Here is a 17,819-nt window from a genome sequence, read left to right as displayed (position 1 = left end):
GGACTGTGCGTTTTGCGGCAATATGTCGGAGCGGACCATGAAGGACCGCCATCTGCGTCTCGTCAACTGGCTGGAAGGGAAGAGCCCGTCAGGCGAGAAAAAGAAGTCTGAGCGGTCTTCTAAGACCTTTGAGGGCGCCCCGGCGACGGGGGCCCAACAGAAGGCCAAGCACCGCGAGTCCGCTGGCACCGGGAGCGCCGAACGGTCGGGCTCTACGGTTGCCAGGCAGGGCGCATCCTCCCCGGCGCCATCAACCACGAGCCAATGCTCTGGCTCGGGTAAGAGGAAGGCCGAGCACCCGGCGAAGTTCCTGGAGAGACCCCGATCGAGCTCTAAGGCCCCATCGAAGGGGGAGCGAGGCGGTGACCCTCCCCCCAAGGAGAAGGCGGTGAGCGCACCTAAGGTGGTGAAAGCCTTGATCCACCCTGCCAAGGCCTCTATCGAGACAGTCGCGGCGGCCCTGGCTCAGCCTGTGGAGGCTACACCAGTGGAGGCGACCTCGGGGCCCAGAAGCCCCCTGCCACCGCAGAGGGAGTCCTCTTTCAAGCCCATCGACAGGACCCCCGTGAAACCTCTGACGGAGAAGAAAAAGGGGGGGCAGGAGGTCGTCGTGGATTCGGCCTCAACCTCTGAAGAGGAGCTGATCGAAGACTTAAGCCACGGCATTGGCGTGGAAGAAGACCAGCCCGTCGGGAGGGACCCCGACGTAGGAGACGACGAGAACGTCGAGGGTGCCGACGAGGCTCCTGACCTGACCGCCCGTCGGAATCCCCTCAACCAGTGCCGCAAGACAACTCGGCGGCCATTTTGTTGGCTATACAGTCCTTATGCTCGGAGATAAGGACGAGATTGCCGTTACCACCAACGGAGGAACCGCTCCCGACGGGGGACCCGGAGCCAGGCCCTTCTGGGAGCCCTCCTCCTAAGAGAAGGAGGATTCATCCTCCACCTCCTTTTCAACCATCGCGCCCTGCTCAGCCCTCCTCCCCGTCCATGACCCGTGGGGATGATACGGGGACGGACACGGCCGCGACGGGTACAGACGACGAGGTTTACGACGAGGATCTTCCGTCGTCACCTCCTCCCCGGGCTTCCCCGCCCGACGAGATTGGATCATTTCATGCCATGATCGCCAGGGCATTCAAGCTTTTCCAGCTCTGCCCGGAAGAGAAGAAGGAAGGAAGGTTTCCTTTATCAACGGCGCGAGACCAAGAGGAAGACGGTCCTCGCTGTACCTCTACTGGACGATATCTGGGATGAGGGTCTCGCCCTCCTCAAGAACCCATCCACAACGCCTGCGAGAAGGGATCGGTACTAGAAGAAGTACCAGGTCCCAGACGCGGCCCCCTTGTGCCTTCGGGCACAGCCGACCCCGGACTCGGTCGTCTCTGCGGCGGCCAGGAAGAAAGCGGGGGAGGCTTCGGCCTCTACGTCAACCTCCCCCCCGGCCGGCGAGGGAAAGAAATTGGACACGATGGGACGCAGAGTCATCTCATCGGCAGCGACGACGATTAAGGCTGCCAACGCCTTGGCTATCGTAGCCCGCTACGACAGGGAGTTGTGGTACAAGATCGCCCCCCTGATGGACTTCCTACCGGACGACAAGAGGGCGGAAGCCCTAGAGATCTTGCAGGAAGGAGAAGTGGCATCGGACCACGCCATTACGATAGCGACAGACATCGCTGACACTGGATTTCGCCAGTTGGGCAACGGGTTGTGCCTTAGACGGCGTGGATGGCTCAAGGCAACAGACTTCCGGCAGGACGTGCAGACCAGAGTTTTGGACATGCCGTTCGACGGGAGCAACCTGTTTGGGAAAACAGTGGACGATTCCCTACAAGCCATCAAGACGGACACGGAGACGGCCCGGGCTCTTGGTGTTCTCCAGCGACGGCCGCCCTTTCGGAGCGCCGGAGGCAAGCAGGGTGCCTCCAAAGGTTCCGGCGGCGGATATTCCACCTACTGTCAAGCGGCCCGTTCGTCGTCACAGGAAGCCTACAGGGGACGAGGCAAGTCGGGCGGACCCCGCCGTCGTCGCCAGGGAGGACAAGGCGGCAAAGCCTCGTCGAAGCAGGACTGAACCGACCGTGGGGTCGGGCCCCCACCGAAGCATCCCGGTGGGAGGCCGGCTGGCGAACTTTGTCAGCGTGTGGGAGTCCATCTCCTCCGACCGTTGGGTGCTGGACGCCCTGGCCCAGGGTCACGTGCTCGAGTTTCTAAAGAAGTGCCCGCGCGTCCCCCCTTGTCCAGGAAGGAACATCATGTCCCTCAGCTTCTCTTGGAGGTAAAAGCGATGCTCAAGAAAGGCGCCATCGAGCTCGTCCCAAAGAGGCTTCGGGGCTCCAGAGTTTACTCAAGATACTTCCTCGTGAAGAAAAAGACAGGAGGATGGCGTCCCATCCTGGACCTACGACGACTGAACAAATTCATCAAGGCACAGAAGTTCCGGATGGTCACCCTCCAGCACGTCCTGGGTCAGCTGGAGGAGGGCGATTTCCTGTCATCGTTGGATTTTGAGGATGCCTACTTCCATATCCCCATCCTAAAGGGACACCGAATGTTTCTCAGGTTCGTGGTCCAAGGGCGTCACTACCAGTTCAGAGCCCTTCCCTTCGGATTGAGGTCGGCACCCAGGGTGTTCACCAAGTGCCTCGCACCGGTGGCGGCGCGGCTGCGCCTGGGGGGGATCCACGTCTACCCCTACCTGGACGACTGGCTCATCCGAGCAAAGACAAGGGAGCTCGCCGCGGAGCACACGGCGAGGACCGTCCAACTACTCACGGACCTGGGATTCTCCATAAACTACGCCAAGTCCCATCTGGTGCCCGCGCAAGACGCACTGTTTCTGGGAGCGAAACTCGACACAGTGGCGCTTCTGGCCTCTCCGTCGGAGGAAAGGACGAGAGCCATCATGGGCAAGGTGCAGCGGATGCTGGTTGCGGACGCGGCCAGGGTGAGGTCCATCAAATCCCTCCTCGGAATGATGTCTTCTTGCATTTATCTCATCCGCCTGTGCAGGCTTCGGATGCGCCCGTTACAGGAGTTCCTGGATGCTCGCTGGATCCAGACGACGGGCAGCTTCGAGGACAGGATCACACTCGACGAGAGCTTCCGACGAGCGATCCGGTGGTGGGGCACCCGCGCGCATCTGACGGCGGGCATGGACTTCCAGACCCCGGGCCACCAGAAGACAGTGACCACGGATGCCTCCCTGGAAGGGTGGGGAGCGCACACCGAAAATCTGCACGCGAGAGGCCTTTGGCTCCCGACGGAGGAGTCCCTCCATATCAACGCCCTGGAGCTCCGTGCAGTGTTTCGGGCCCTCGGGTCCTTTCTTCCGTCCCTCAAGGGCAAGGTGGTGAGGATCTTCACCGACAACACCACCACCATGTTCTACATCAGGAAGCAGGGCGGCACCAGGTCCCCAGCCCTGTCCAAGGAGGCGCAGGATCTGTGGCATTGGGCCGTCGCCCAAGGGATGTTTCTGGTGCCGTTTCATCTGGCAGGAATAAAAAACACCATCGCCGACTCACTCAGCAGAGAGCTGCGCTCGTGCCACGAGTGGGAACTACGACAGGATCTAGTGGACCGCCTCTTCCGACGGTGGGGCACACCCCAGATCGATCTGTTTGCGACGGCGACGAACTCCAAGTGCCGGAGGTTCGCCAGCAGGTTTCCCCAGCCGAGGAGCAACGGGCGATGCTTTCTCGTTCGCCTAGGAGGGCCTATTTCCATACGCATTCCCCCCTATTGCCGTTGCTGATCCGGCTCATCAACCAGCTCAAGAGGTCACGGTGCAGGATGATCCTCGTCGCACCTGCGTGGCCGAGGCAGATATGGTTCCCGGACCTTCTGGACTTGTCAGCGTCCCCGCCATTCAAGCTGCCAGTGGACGCGGATCTTCTCTCCAGGGAAGGAGGCGCCATCCTCCATCACGACCCAAAGTCGCTGTACTTGCAGGCCTGGCTCCTGCAGCGTTAGAGTTTGGAGGTTACGACATACCGGCCAACTGCAGAGAGGTTCTTGCAAAGGCCAGGGCGTCCTCAACTCTTAAATGCTACGGACACAAATGGAAGAGGTTCTCTGTCTGGTGCCACGCACAGAAGATTAACCCTCTACGGATTACGGCTCCTCAAGTACTGCCGTACCTACTGACGCTGGCCAAGGCTGGACTGGCGCACGCTTCCATCAAGATTCATCTTGCTGCGATCTCCCGATACACCAGAACCACGGGACGGACGTCTTTGTGGTCTCATCGTCTGGTGAAAGAATTCATGAATGGACTGTTCAGATCGTTCCCGCCGGTGAAGGCTCCGGCCCCGGCGTGGGAGCTCAACGTGGTGCTGACCAAGCTCATGGGACCTCCGTTCGAGCCTCTGCACTCAGCTCCGTTGAAGTTCTTGTCGTGGAAAACAGCATTTCTTGTGGCCATCACCTCCCCACGACGGGTGGGAGAGATACAGGCCCTTTCCTGCAAACCCCCGTACTTGACTTTTCACAACTCGAGGGTAGTGCTCAGGACGCACCCCTCCCTCATGCCCAAGGTGCCATCGGACTTCCACCTCAACGAACTCTTGGTGTTGCCTGTTTTCTTCCCGTCGCCTTCGTCGCCAGTTGAAAGGACTTTGCACTCTCTGGATGTGGCTAGAGCGCTGAAGTTCTACGTGGACCGCACGAAGAGTTTTCGGAAGACGTCACAACTTTTTGTGAACTTTGGACCTGTCAATCAGGGGAAGGCTCTCTCAAAGGCTTCCATTTCCAGATGGCTCTCCGGCTGTATCATGTACTGTCATCGGTTGACAAACCGACCGCTGCCCGGCCTGCCCATTCCACCAGAGGGATCGCAGCTACCACGGCGTTCCTATCTGGTGTGCCCCTGCTGGACATCTGCAGGGCTGCTACGTGGAGGTCGACGCACACCTTCACGAAATTCTACTGCGTCGACCGGGATTCCAGGGAGGAGTCCAGGGTCGGCCAAGCAGTGCTGCGCAACCTGTTCGCCTAAGGTGAGCCTGGTGAGAAGGTAAGAGATGCTTAATGTTGAGTTGTTGTATTGCTTAATGTTGAGCCTGTTGCCACCTCCCGTGGTTGTGCATGTGTGTACTGCTATGTATTCTTTTATTCATGAGCATGTCAATCCATGCCAGACCCCATGCTGGAGAAGGAAGACGTTACTTACCTGTAACTGTTGTTCTCCAGCACGGGTCTGGCATGGATTCACATGCGAACCCTCCCGCCTACCCCTCTGCGGCTCTTCACTTGGTCATACTGCCACTTCACATGCTACCAAATCTGAAAATGGCTGCCAGAGGCGGGGCTTAGGGAGATGGCAGTCATTGGCTGTGGTCAGTATGACGCAGAGATCAGTGATTGGTTACTACTACGAAAGACAGATCAGAAACGAAACTGATACTGATTTTTCTTTACCGAGGATTCCCAGCCTGACGACGGGGAATATTCATGAGCATGTGAATCCATGCCAGACCCATGCTGGAGAACAACAGTTACAGGTAAGTAACTTTTTCTATATGGTCACATATATAATGTCACCACAACCTTTTCCCAGCGACATTATATATGGTGACCATATATATAGGGAAATTATTACCTGATACTGCAAAAGTGGGAAACCATGTCTCCTCTGTGCGGTCCACCTCTCTCCAAGTTACCTCCTGCTCCTCCAGCTGATCTCCCTCGCATATTCACCCCCAGGGTTGGGATCCAAAAGCAAGGGCCTTTCCCTGGCCACATGGGAGGAAGATAACTTGGGAAGAGAAGTGAGGACACCCTCAGATTCCTCACACAATATGTCAATAAAATCCACATATAGAATGGAGGTGGCACCCAGGCCTGTCCATCCAAATTAAGGCAACTCCACCTGATATCTTTAATCTAACCCCTAAAATACACAAACCTCTAAGTACCCAAATAATGCAGAGCCTCTGTAACCGAGAGCCATATCGCTTCTTGGAGTCGGGATATGTTTCACTCACACAGACGTTTGTAAGCGTTCCAGATTCCATTATAACCGCTTAAATCATCCTTCAGCTGGGCTTCAGTTGTTGAAACCTGCATCTAGCCACACCTTCTCCATCGGATTACAATAAAAGTTCCAAAATGTCGGATATTTCGGGTTGGCGGGTACCAAGGCTCTGGATAGCCAGAGTTGCTTGGGATTAAGCAGACAATCAACCTCCTTTTGGAGGTGGTGTAGTATTCCTGTTCACTGACAAATCTCAGTCCATTCTAAAGTTGGCTTTCTAATACATCTTCGCAGAATAGCGCCAACCTTTAATACTTCCTGAACATGTGGCTCAGTTACCCAACATCTGTTCCACAAACAGAAGTCCTCTGTTGCGTAAAGCAAAACTGTCAAGTCCAACAATACTCCCATAATTTGATCTACATATTTTCTCGATCTGCCAACCCAGTTCTTTAACCACTCTTCCGTCATCCTCTCCCCTCCCCCCATTAGGGGAATATCTTTATCAATCTCATTATGGTGAGTGCAGAGGATCTCAAAGAGAGCAGCAAGTACAACTGGGGTGATTCTTCAATGCCCTGTGCCATCATTAGTGTTGCGTTCTCCAACAGAGTTTCTGCTATCCTCTCCCCCAGTTCCCTAAATGTAGTTTAAGATGTAAAACGGTATTTTGTACAACTGTTCATACGATTATTTTTATTGGGCCTATTTATAAGGGCTTATGTGCAGTGTGTGGACTAACCAAAGTAGCAAGTGTGATGGGTGTTGCCACATCAACGAACTTGCTCTGAGTGTTAAATCATGGTTGTGCGTATTTGTAGCTACATTGCCAGTGGTCACTTTGCATTTAATAAAGTAAAACACAAAAATATAAAGTACTGGCAGTTCAAACGGATTTCCTACTGCTAATCCCTTTTTGGATTTCTGTATTATGCACCCTTAATTGTATATCTTTAGTTGGAGGTTGTTCCCGGCAAAGCTGTCAAAGAAACTATGGCACAAATCAATTGAACACAGTTTTTTAATCATAAGCCAGTTTAGGTCATAACAGTTTACAAAAAAAAATAATTTGAAGAAAGGTAAAAGTTAGCGCACTGGCGTAGTAGTTCAAACCATCCCCTCAAATCTGATTTCTTTTTTCAAAGTCAATTGTCCGATCCACTACACTGCCATTGATTTGATTTGGAAGCACAAACACGTCTATTTTTGCTTTAATATATCACCATATGGCATAACATTAATTGCTTACACTGCCGGACAGTAGTTAATGCAACATGTTGTGTCTGTAGGTATATTTTATGTATGGACAGTGCCTTTTGCTTCTACATAAGAGAGATGCAGTTAATTTTCCTTTAGGCATATAGATGATTGCTGGAAAACAAAATAACGAAATGTGTTTGAGGCGTCTTGTAGAGATGGCAGGTTATTGTATTGCAACAAAGGGTGTACTCAGATGTGAACCAATGCGGAAAAATGGCGAGGTCAAGACCTGTCAAAGCTCATAACTAAAATGGGCATGTTAATCTCCTCAGTAATATATTGGTTTAGTGATTTCGTTTTGTGTGTACCATGTATTAATGATTTACTTTTCTTTATACCTGCAGTCCTGAGAAGGCATTAAAAGATTCACTACAACCTTATGAAGCTGCGTATCTGTCTAAATCATTATCTCGACTATTTGATCCCATTAACCTTGTATTTCCACCTGGTGGCCGGAATCCCCCATCCATCGATGAACTTGACAGCATCATTAAAACTGTAACCAGGTATGTATTTCACAGGTTCACATTGGACCTTTACATAATCACTGTCATGCATTTCTGGTTTATTTTCTGACATATTGGATGAACGCACTGCGATCAAAATAACATATGAAACGTGTTCTACACTAGAATACATAGCTTTCTATCTGATATTATCTCATTGTTGTTATTATTGTTATTATTATTGCTGCTGCTGTCTTATTTTATAACCTCAGAGATGGATTTTGTTATGTATGGGGATTTATACAGAGCATACCCAGAAGAGAATGGAGCTCTGCGCATGGAAAGAGATCCAATACACATATAGGAAGTTGGGTTGGGTAGAATCTGAGGGGAGTGCAGGACATAGCTAAATCCAGAGGAGAGGTGCGTGGCAATGGGGCAGGTGAAAGTGCATTCGCAAGGTGTTCTTTTTCTAGAACAATAACAGCAGTCTTTCACCAGCAGCTATATCTTGTAATACATGTTTGTACTTTAACCAGATAACCTTCCCTTCCCCCAGTGACTCCTGTTCTTGCCTCGACCGCACTAATACCTTATGACTAGCACGTGTGCTCCATAATCCTATAAGCCTTTACCTAATAACCCCAAATGTCCCCGTTTGGCCCTACAAAGGTTACTTCGCTTGGTCCCATGCCCACTTGCTTTATGTTTTTTGTAATATGAATGACCTCCAAGCACCAGAATTTCTGTAACAAGTGGCCCCTTAGCAACAGTCTCAACCACACTGTGTAACCCAACTGTCTGCTCAGATCGCCTATACCGACTTTAACTAAGCAGACTACTTGGGTGTGTAACCTTATCCCATGCTTCCAATTCTTTGTATGTATGTCACACCTTTGTATTGTATACAATGTCCTGTTTTATTTTTCCAAGTGCTTTGGAGCGACACTGACTTAGTGAATAAAAAAATTAAAAAAAACATTTTGTAGACCTGTATACCCCTGAAGCCACCATGATTAAATCGGTGCCTGCATCCATTTTGCACTTTGCTCGATTTGATCTGGTAGGGACCACATTGATCAACAAGATGTTAATGATGTTCGACATAATCATAAGTTTGGCATGCCTAAACTTGCTATTTGATAAGCGTACTGATATGATATCCTGGTTTCACTATCTCAGGCTAAAGTGTTGTGATCAGTGATTTCAGATTAAATAAATCTAATCAATAACTCCTATTTTATATTAGTATAGTTATATTCCGACATTGTTTGCAATTCTACATTTATCAGAAAGTATATTTTTCCTTGTGCTAGTTAAAAAATGAATGAATGAGGCATGTTGTGCATGATACAGTAAAGATATAATGCGTTACCCACTGTGATCAAATTTGTGCTGCCTGTTCATACAGAAATGACATTATGACAAAAGTACCAGCAGTATCTGTGTACCATGAACAACGGATAACTTGGCAGCCATGACATCACAACTGCACTGTTAACACAATCATGGCATTATAACAGTAGTATTATCATGTAATCATTGGAGGGTTTGATCTTGTGAAGCAGTGAGAGCTGGTACGTGCCATTTGAGACTTTTCTGTGACATGTGCATCAAATGTGAGGTTGTCGTCAATGGCAAATCTGAGAGATTTTGAATGTGGTGCATCTCTGGGGGAGAGTACGACTAGAGGCATGTCTTGACTTGTGCTTGCGTAGTGAGGTTTCCTAAGATGTTGAATTGTTGGTCCCTTTAGGTTTTAGGTAGGTGGATGACTTGCTTGGTTGTGCCATGAGATGGGTGTCATTCATGGCTGATTCATTCAGATATATTTATGTTGAGGAGTACTAATCCCTAATGATTCATGTAGAGATTGAAGGTGATGGGTGAGAGTATGGCTCTTTGGGGTATGCTACAGGTGATGGGTTGCTGAACTGTAGAACAGCTTTGTTGACACCCATTGTGTGGTGAGAATGTTGGAAAATGTTTCATGGTTAACTGTTTTGAATGCTGTCAAGAGATATAAAGTAGTGGATATGAATCACCTTCATCTAGGATAGATGAGTGAGTCATCAGTGGCCTATATGATGGCCGTCCAGTTCTGAATCATTGACATAAAACTAACCAGTGTTCCTGAAAGAGTCAATATTTGGTGAGTCTACTGTGTAGCTGAACTGATGATTTTGCTGACGACGGGGAGGTGTGTGATGGGTTGGAATTTTGGTCAGGTGGTTTGGGTCTAAAATTGGTTTCAGTAGCATTGGAAGGGCTGGCCTCTTTTCAGTGGCTATGAGAAGATGCCATCGGAGAGAGAGGCATTGATGACGTGAAAGAGCTGGATGATGTAATTCCCTGAAATGTTTTTTTGTGAGATCCCTGGGAAAATGGTGTCATTGTGAGATATAGCTTGGATGTAGCTGAGGATGTTGCACAGTTATAGAGATCTGGACTTGGGTTGCTCTATGTGGGTGCAGTGCAAGACAGAATGGGAGGTATGTCAGCTGTGTGGTTGCTATGGTTATGTTGTTTAATTGCATCAATGCATATTGATTAGAATTGTTGGTTGATGCTTTGATAATCTGGAATAGATCTTTGCATTTGTTGGAAGCTTCAGAGCTGATGAATCTGTCGAAGGCTTAATAATCAGTCTTCATCCAGCTATGTGGAGAGAAATTATTCAGAATGGTGCAGTAATTTATGGATGACTGGCCACACTGGAACGATGGGGGGAGGATTGGCAATCTTGTGAATGCTGTACGGTTTGGGAAGAAGTTCATCCAGGATGTGTGTTGATGTCTGGGGTAATTAGGTATTTGTGTTGATAATGACTTGGGAATGGGTGGTGCTATGGTGCTGGGTAATTCTGTGGCAGGAAGTACTGCAGTTGCTGTTGGAAAGCACAATATACGACATTTGGTGGATGGTGGATATATGGTCATGGTTGTTACAGGCCTGTGGGTTTTATGTCATGAGGAATGTTTGCATCCACATAAGAAGATTGTAAATTGGGTTGGAGAGATGATGCACATGACAGCTTAACTGGTTGATCTGTGTAGGGGTATTCGACTCTGAGGACCAAACAGGAATTGACTTTATACCACCCTTTGAGAAGGATGCCTCGGTAAGCGTGCACACTAAAGCTGCCACATGTGACGGCATGGCAGTTGATCCCAAGAGGAAGGATCATGTGATTGTGATGCAGCGGGCAAGGGAGCGTTGAGGAGCTGTGGTGGTCCCATAACCTGTTGCAGAAAGAGTCAAGCAAGAGTCTCTACCGAGGAGGACCTCTATTAGCAGGAAGATGGGTGTGGCACAGGTGTGTTTCTCTGTGTGTCAAGGACACGCAGGAAAGGATTTTTTGGGAGGCTGCTAGAGGAAGGGGACCTGGTATGTGAGCCCATGAAGCTGGGTCATGTGATCCCAATGCTGCTATCGAGACAGGGCTAAGGAGCGTAGTGAAGAATGTGGTGTGTTCTGGTCACACAACACTTTGTTGGCGATCATGTGATCTGTTGCCTGTTGTGGGGGGGGGGGTTCAATGCAGGAGTTGGGACCAAAAATGTCCTTGTTGACAGGCAGACAGTTGTGGTGCTGCTGAGTGTCTCCTTCATGAGAGTAACACCTTTGCACTTTGGTATTATTACTTGTCTAAAGCAACATTGTTAGTTTTAGCAAAGGGAAGTTCGATGCAGGGAGTTCTCAGTTTCCTGCTCTGTCGCGAGCTCTAAGAGCGGTGGCAAGCAAGGAAGGCAATGTACAATGTTTGTGCTGCTTTCATGATTCATTGTTGCTGAATTCTGAGTAACCAATTCCTTGGAAACTGGCTATGATGAATCCATCCGTCTAGAAAGGCAGGTATACAAGCACAGAGCAGAGAGTGGGTCGGGATTAGGTGTAGTGATGTTTGTAAAGCCACAGCTGCTGTGCTGACAGTACTTCACTGGACCCGAAAGACAGAATCCTGAAAGCAGCAACTATCATTTTGGAAAGGATAAAGTAAGGAAAATAATGTGACCTGGTAGTTCAGATGTACTAGTCTATTCAAATAATTGCCAATAGAAATGCGGCGGCCAAGTGTTTGTTTGTACTTGCACTGGTGGGAGAAAAGGGTATGAATATATGAAAAAAGTGGTAACACTTAACACTTTCAACAAAAATATGTATTTAAAAAATAATTATAAACTAGGAACATCCTATTGAAAGAACCCATGCAGCGGCTGGCAGCCAATGTCGATTGCACAAACACCTGGGTGTACAATACAGTGTTTGACGCGTAACAAAAACTTTGGCAGCCCGTTTTTGGATCATTTATAGCAGAGGTACATTTTAGTTTGTATAAAGGGTATTTAGAGTGCACGTCAGTAGTCAATAGAAGGTAACAACCAGGCTTAGTCCACTTCATCCACCCTTTGCCTGCTGCCTTAACCATATGATTACACATTGTTTCTTTCACCTCCCCTTTTTTCTAGCTAATACTTGTGCTCTTTCTGTACTACCCGCTTCCCTATTTTTGTTTAATAATTCATGTGAACTGGCATTACTATCTAGCCTTTTTCTGTGTCCTATTATCGTTTTGTCAAATATTGGCTCAAGTATGCCTTTGCTGCATTTATGAACACATCAGTACAATTTCCGTTACCCTGTCTTTATAATAATGTTTTGTTTTGTTTATATTGCGCCAGCTCACCACCGTAGAGTGTAAACATTGTCCCAGTTACCGTGCATCAAGTCACGCCTAGGGACAGCAGGATTTAGTTCTGCTTCGGATGCATTGACCAGAATAAATTGGGATAAAAGATATGTTGAAGTAAAATCTGGTGCAGCGCATGAGAAGGTGTCTAAGTGAGTGGGTAGATAGGTGGAGATTGCGTATTGTAAATGTATATGTAAAATGTGAGTGCATGAGGTAGGTGCTCAGGCTATACTAAGTATATTGTGGGCGGTCATGGTTCACCAGGGTCATCCCAATGGATGGTCCATGTCTTTTGAAAGGTTTTGTCAAATAGTCTGCCCCAAGGCTGAGGACAAACGTCCGAAGTGTATGTATTGCTTAAATCATGTAAAAGGGTGAAATCTTTTGGAAAGGACGATCAGAAGACTACAGAGAAATGCACTTTGCGTGAATAAGGAGCTTAGCATACAGTATTCAAATCTCTACTTCAGCTCCTTTCAGCTGTAACCACCTTTTAATTGGTGTAGATTATGGCAATCTCCCCCACGACGGAGAGGCAGATATAGCCCGTAAGGGCCCACCAGCCTGAGCCAAGGAAGCCCTTAGCAAAGCGAGGCCCTCTGTGAGGGTTGTGGGCCACTACCAGCCATATCTGCCCCCGAAAAGGGAGTGATAGCCATTCGCACCCCGTGGTTTGCCTGGGGTGCAAATAGGTAAAAATAAAATCGGGAGATGGGCTCAACGTGTATTGCACAAGCATTTCCTTCCTACGGAGGAAAAAAAAAGATGCCTGCTGCCATAGGAAAAGCAACATAGTCACTTTTTTATTCATATTGCGGCCGCAGGAGGGAGGAGCGATGGGATTGGAGCACAACGTTCTGGTTCAGCAGGTAAGTGGGGAGTAGTAGAGGGGGTAGGGAAAGGGTATTTTATGTTTTTGAGTGTAGTTGGGAGGCAAGGGGAGAAGCTCCTTGTTGCCTCCCCCACAATCAACATGGCACCACCACGGGAAGGGCCTCGAGTGGCTGGAACCAGCTGCGGTGCACAGTGTGTTCTCATCTGGTGTTCCAGCCACCTGATTGTCGGAGTGCCCTTCCCCGGGTGCGAATGAAGAAGGTTCAAATAGTTATTACTTTATGGAATATTGTTCATGAAGCAGAGTGGTTCACAGCTAATACTATGTATCTTCAGGCACATGAGTAGAAATGAGACCCATGTTTAACTGTGCTCACGCAGTGTTAGACATAAGTGTTGGCAAGTTGGCAAAGGAGACGCTGTGGCAACTGCGCTTACCAATTCAGACAAGCACTTCTCTGGATGATTTTCTCAGAACATACTCAGGAAAGTGCTTTTCCTCCTCTAGTCCACTCATCCGGTTGAACTCACAAGACCATTGTTATTCTGTAGTTTGGACTACTTCAGCCTCATCGACAGGCGTTTCCCCAAAAAGGAGAAGAAGCTTGTAGACTCAAGAAGCAGACAGCCAGAATTTGAGGAACTCTGATATCGATGTACCTACTATGAAACATTTTCACTGGCTATGTCTGCAGTATAGGATTCAATGTATAATACTCTACACCATCTATTGGTCATAATGAGGCTCAGGCACCTTCAGAAGTTACTAACTTACTGTTTTCATGCCCAACCTCTACATTGAGTGGATTTCTACCAATCAATTACTTTCAATCCTGTCAAAAAAAGCCAGTAGCAAATTATTAGTAGGCTCACCTGCAGACATCCTTGAAAACAAAGAAGATTAGGAGTTGAACATTTATAAAAGCATTTTACACAATAAGATTATCACAATTAATTTCACATATGCTTTCATACGTTCATAAAAAATGTTATGTATGATTTCAAGAGTTAAGTTATAAACAATCGGTTCAAAATATAACCCATTTAAAGGATGAAATTACTGACAGAAATGCAATACAGGGATAATTGTGAGTGGGCACAGCTTCTTCTTGCTTAGTTTAATCATCAAGGTCGATGTGAGACAATTTTTACTCATATAAATGAGCTGTGTGAAAGCCCAGTAATAAGTGCCTCACAATAGAACTGAGAAGAAAAGTACCAGAGCTCTCTAGAAACCGCTATCTAAGCAATCTTTGACCATGACCCCATTACAGAAGTAAGGCGGGTCTCGAACAAAGTTTTGATTCAACTGAAGAGATGGAATGGATTTCACATAAGACCAGAACATTCTTATTCACTCCATACCCCCAAATACCGAATTTGTACCTTCTTCCCAAGATCAATAAAGATATGCAGAAAACCCCAGGAAGTCCCATCGTAGCTGCCACAGGAGGGATCCTGCAACCGCTCTGGACATATATTGACTATTTTCTTCAATCCATCATACAGAAGACGTCAACCTACATGAAGGATAGTACACATTTGTTACAGATGCTGGATAAAATCCAGCTCACCGAAGATGACATCCTATTTACCATAGATGTTGTCTGTATACCAGTATCCCACATGACCAAGGACAGGAAGCAGTTGAATGGCTGTTATTTCAACAAGAGGCAACAGGTGCATCGAAAGAATTTATTATGGTACTTTTGAACTTCTTTGTAATAATTAATATTTTGAATACAACACATTCTATCTCCAGTCATTAGGAACAGCTATGGGAGCAACTATGGCACCACATACGATAACATTTTTGATGTACAGATTTGAACCAACACACATTCGAATATCTGGTTTGGCAGCAACATATTAAGAAATGGAGTAACAATTTGAGAAACCTACTAGTGAATACCAGAAGTGGAGCACAAATTGCTGTGAAAGAGGGTACTTACCCATGCCTTAAAAGCGTATAGTTTCACTAAGAAGAGACATCTGTTATTGATTGATCAAAGAGTACTCCAAATTCGGCATAGGTTACTCTTTGTTGATCCTGTCTGCACTATATATGTATCATTCTTTCCTTTGTATGAGGTTATTATTGCCTCATTGCCATTGAGTATCGTTGGTTCATGTTTTTTCTGCTGATGTTTTATCATATTTAATTTATATTCTCGACAACCTAACATACACAGGTTTAGTTCTTTGGACTACCACAATTCCACATGCTGACCCGCTAAGAACTGACTTTACCCTATAGTTACAACTATTTAATCCCACTGGTAGATCCGCTGGAGTCCAATTACCTCCCGATTACCTTCAGTCCATCATTTATGGATGAGAAAGGTTAACCGTAGAACGCACTTCCGATTTATAGGTGAACCATCGCCCTCATGAGGCTGAGTACCACAGTGATTAATGAGGACACTATTCCATTAAGCAGACGAGACCGTGGAGGAATTCTAACTGTACTATATGGATGCCTGATGTATTATCTGTGATTTTTCCTTCTCTAAGATAGCTGACTCCAACCGTTACGCAGGCTACACCTGACGTTTGCCTCGTATCGGCAGTCCGACACCGAAGAGGGGGTCTTCCTAGCAACAGTTTAGTTTACTAAAGCAGACGCTAGTACTATCGTTTGATGCTGAGCGTGGCGGCAAGCAATTGAGTGCTTGTCAGGAGCTGACCATATGCACAACGGGACAAGCTTTGTGTTATTCATACACATACTAACTGACGTTTACTTGTTTACTCCATTACCTGATTCTGATCAATAACGTTATCTTCGAGGGGATTGGGTCCTCCGACGTATTCCATATCTATGACATGTAATCACCACAGCTGTGCTGCTTCGGAAACTTTTTCGGCGTCTGCGTCCTGCGTCGATGACGTCGATACGCCGTCGTCGAGGACCTCCTCCGACGTCCGACGTCATCCGATGTGATAAGTAGGACGCACGACGCCCATAGCCTCAGTTCCGTTTTTTCCGCGAACGTGTTGCTTCGTGTTTCTCGGTTCTAAGCCTCGACTCTTTGGAGTTCTGTTCTTTCTGGTTCTTCGAACCTGTTCGTTTGTGAATTTCCTTCGGCGATGTCTTCCACTTCGTCTTCAACCCCGCGTCCGGGCTTTAAGAAGTGCGGGGAGTGTGGGTCCAAGATGTCGGTGACTGACTCGCACGACGCCTGCCTCTGGTGCCTCGGGGAGGCCCACGACACGGATGACTGTATCGACTGCCAGTCGCTCACGTCCAAGGCCTTACGCGAACGTAAGAAGAAGTTGTCGGTAGGTCGGGTGTCCAAGCCCCGGAAGCCGAAGTCGGCGGGGCTTTCGACGGATGATTCGAGGGGTGACTCTCCGCGTCATCGTGGGAAGTCTCGTCGGTCTTCTTCTAGGAGTGGGTCTCGCCACTCCTCAGCCTCTTCGAGGCATTCTCGGAAGCGCCGTCACCGGTCGCCTTCCAGGTCCTCTTCCGAGGATTCTGCACGGCACGTCGGTTACCCCACCAGCCGTGCGACGCCGGAGGAATGGGCTTCCTTCGGGAAGAAAATGTTGGCGATTCTTGAGTCGCAGGGTACTCAGCCGTCCGCGCCCCCGAGTGGGGTCGGCCGTGTGAGGTCGAGAGACGCCGCTCGCAAGAGTGGTCGGCACGAGTCACGGGAGCGGTCCTGTTCGGACAAGGAGGCTCGTTCTCGCCGTACCCGTTCCAGGTCCCGGTCCTCGACGCGTTCGAGACCGTGTGCTCCTGTGAAGTCTTCGAGGAAGACATCGACGTCTGAGGCGTCAAGGGCGTCGACAGGCTTTCTCGAGGCTCCGGCTTCGAGGACGTCGTCGACGCCGTCGACGATCAGGTCGTCGAGGGACACGCTCGGGGCTCCGGCCTCGAGGGCTGTGTCGACGCCGCCGATACTGGAGGCGCTGCATCTGACGTCGACACCGATTTCCTCGACGCCGATCCTCTCTGCGCCGTTGCCGGTTTTCTCGGCGTCGGCGCCGATTCGCTCGACGCCATCGACGCCTTTCGTGTCGGAGGTGCCCCGTGTCACGGGTGTGCCCCCTAGGAAGGCTCTGGTTAAGAGCAAGCACTCTCGGGTGCCTTTTCGCCACCTGGAATATATTTCGGAGGCGGATGAGGATTCTGATGGCCTGGTTCCTAGTCTGGTGCCAGATGAAATTGTCTCGGGCCATAGTCAGTTTGACGATTTGAGGCAGTCACTGCATGATGCCAGTGGACTTGGACACCTCTCCGGAGGTGGAATTTTGTAGGCCTGAGCCTGGCTCCCATGCCGATTCCTCGTACTGGCGCCTTATGGCTAGGGTGTCTGAGTATCTGGGATGGTCTGCTCCCCCAGGGGAGTTTGTGCAGGATGATCTGACGGACATCCTTGATGTTGGTCCCCCAACTGACCCGGTACTGCCGTTCCATATGGCTTTACAGAGAAGGGTGGCGGCGGCTTGGACTGCTCCGGAGAGTCTCCCGGCGGTGGGCAGATCCTTGTCGCGTAAATACCGTCCAGCCAGTAGCGACCCCTGCTACTTGACCAGGCACCCCACTCCGGAAAGTTTGGTGGTGCAGGCGGCCACGGCCCCGGCAAAGCAGGCGTCG

General features: G+C 49.0%; 1 protein-coding gene across 1 annotated transcript in view; it reads left to right on the top strand.

Moving 5' to 3' along the window:
* The window catches only part of COG5 (component of oligomeric golgi complex 5), a 2,640,594-nt gene that overhangs the window by 1,910,253 nt on the left and 712,522 nt on the right, over positions 1 to 17,819 (top strand). The window contains exon 13 of the mRNA XM_069629143.1: positions 7,588 to 7,749. Coding sequence (XP_069485244.1) covers positions 7,588 to 7,749 — 162 coding nt within the window. The remainder of the gene's footprint in view (positions 1 to 7,587; positions 7,750 to 17,819) is intronic.

The sequence above is a fragment of the Ambystoma mexicanum genome, chromosome 12, assembly GCF_040938575.1.
Source record: "Ambystoma mexicanum isolate Mex_15411 chromosome 12, UKY_AmexF1_1, whole genome shotgun sequence".
NCBI classification, from domain to species: domain Eukaryota; kingdom Metazoa; phylum Chordata; class Amphibia; order Caudata; family Ambystomatidae; genus Ambystoma; species Ambystoma mexicanum.
The sequence above is the reverse complement of the archived record's forward strand: the minus strand, read 5'-3'. Positions and strand labels throughout refer to the sequence as shown.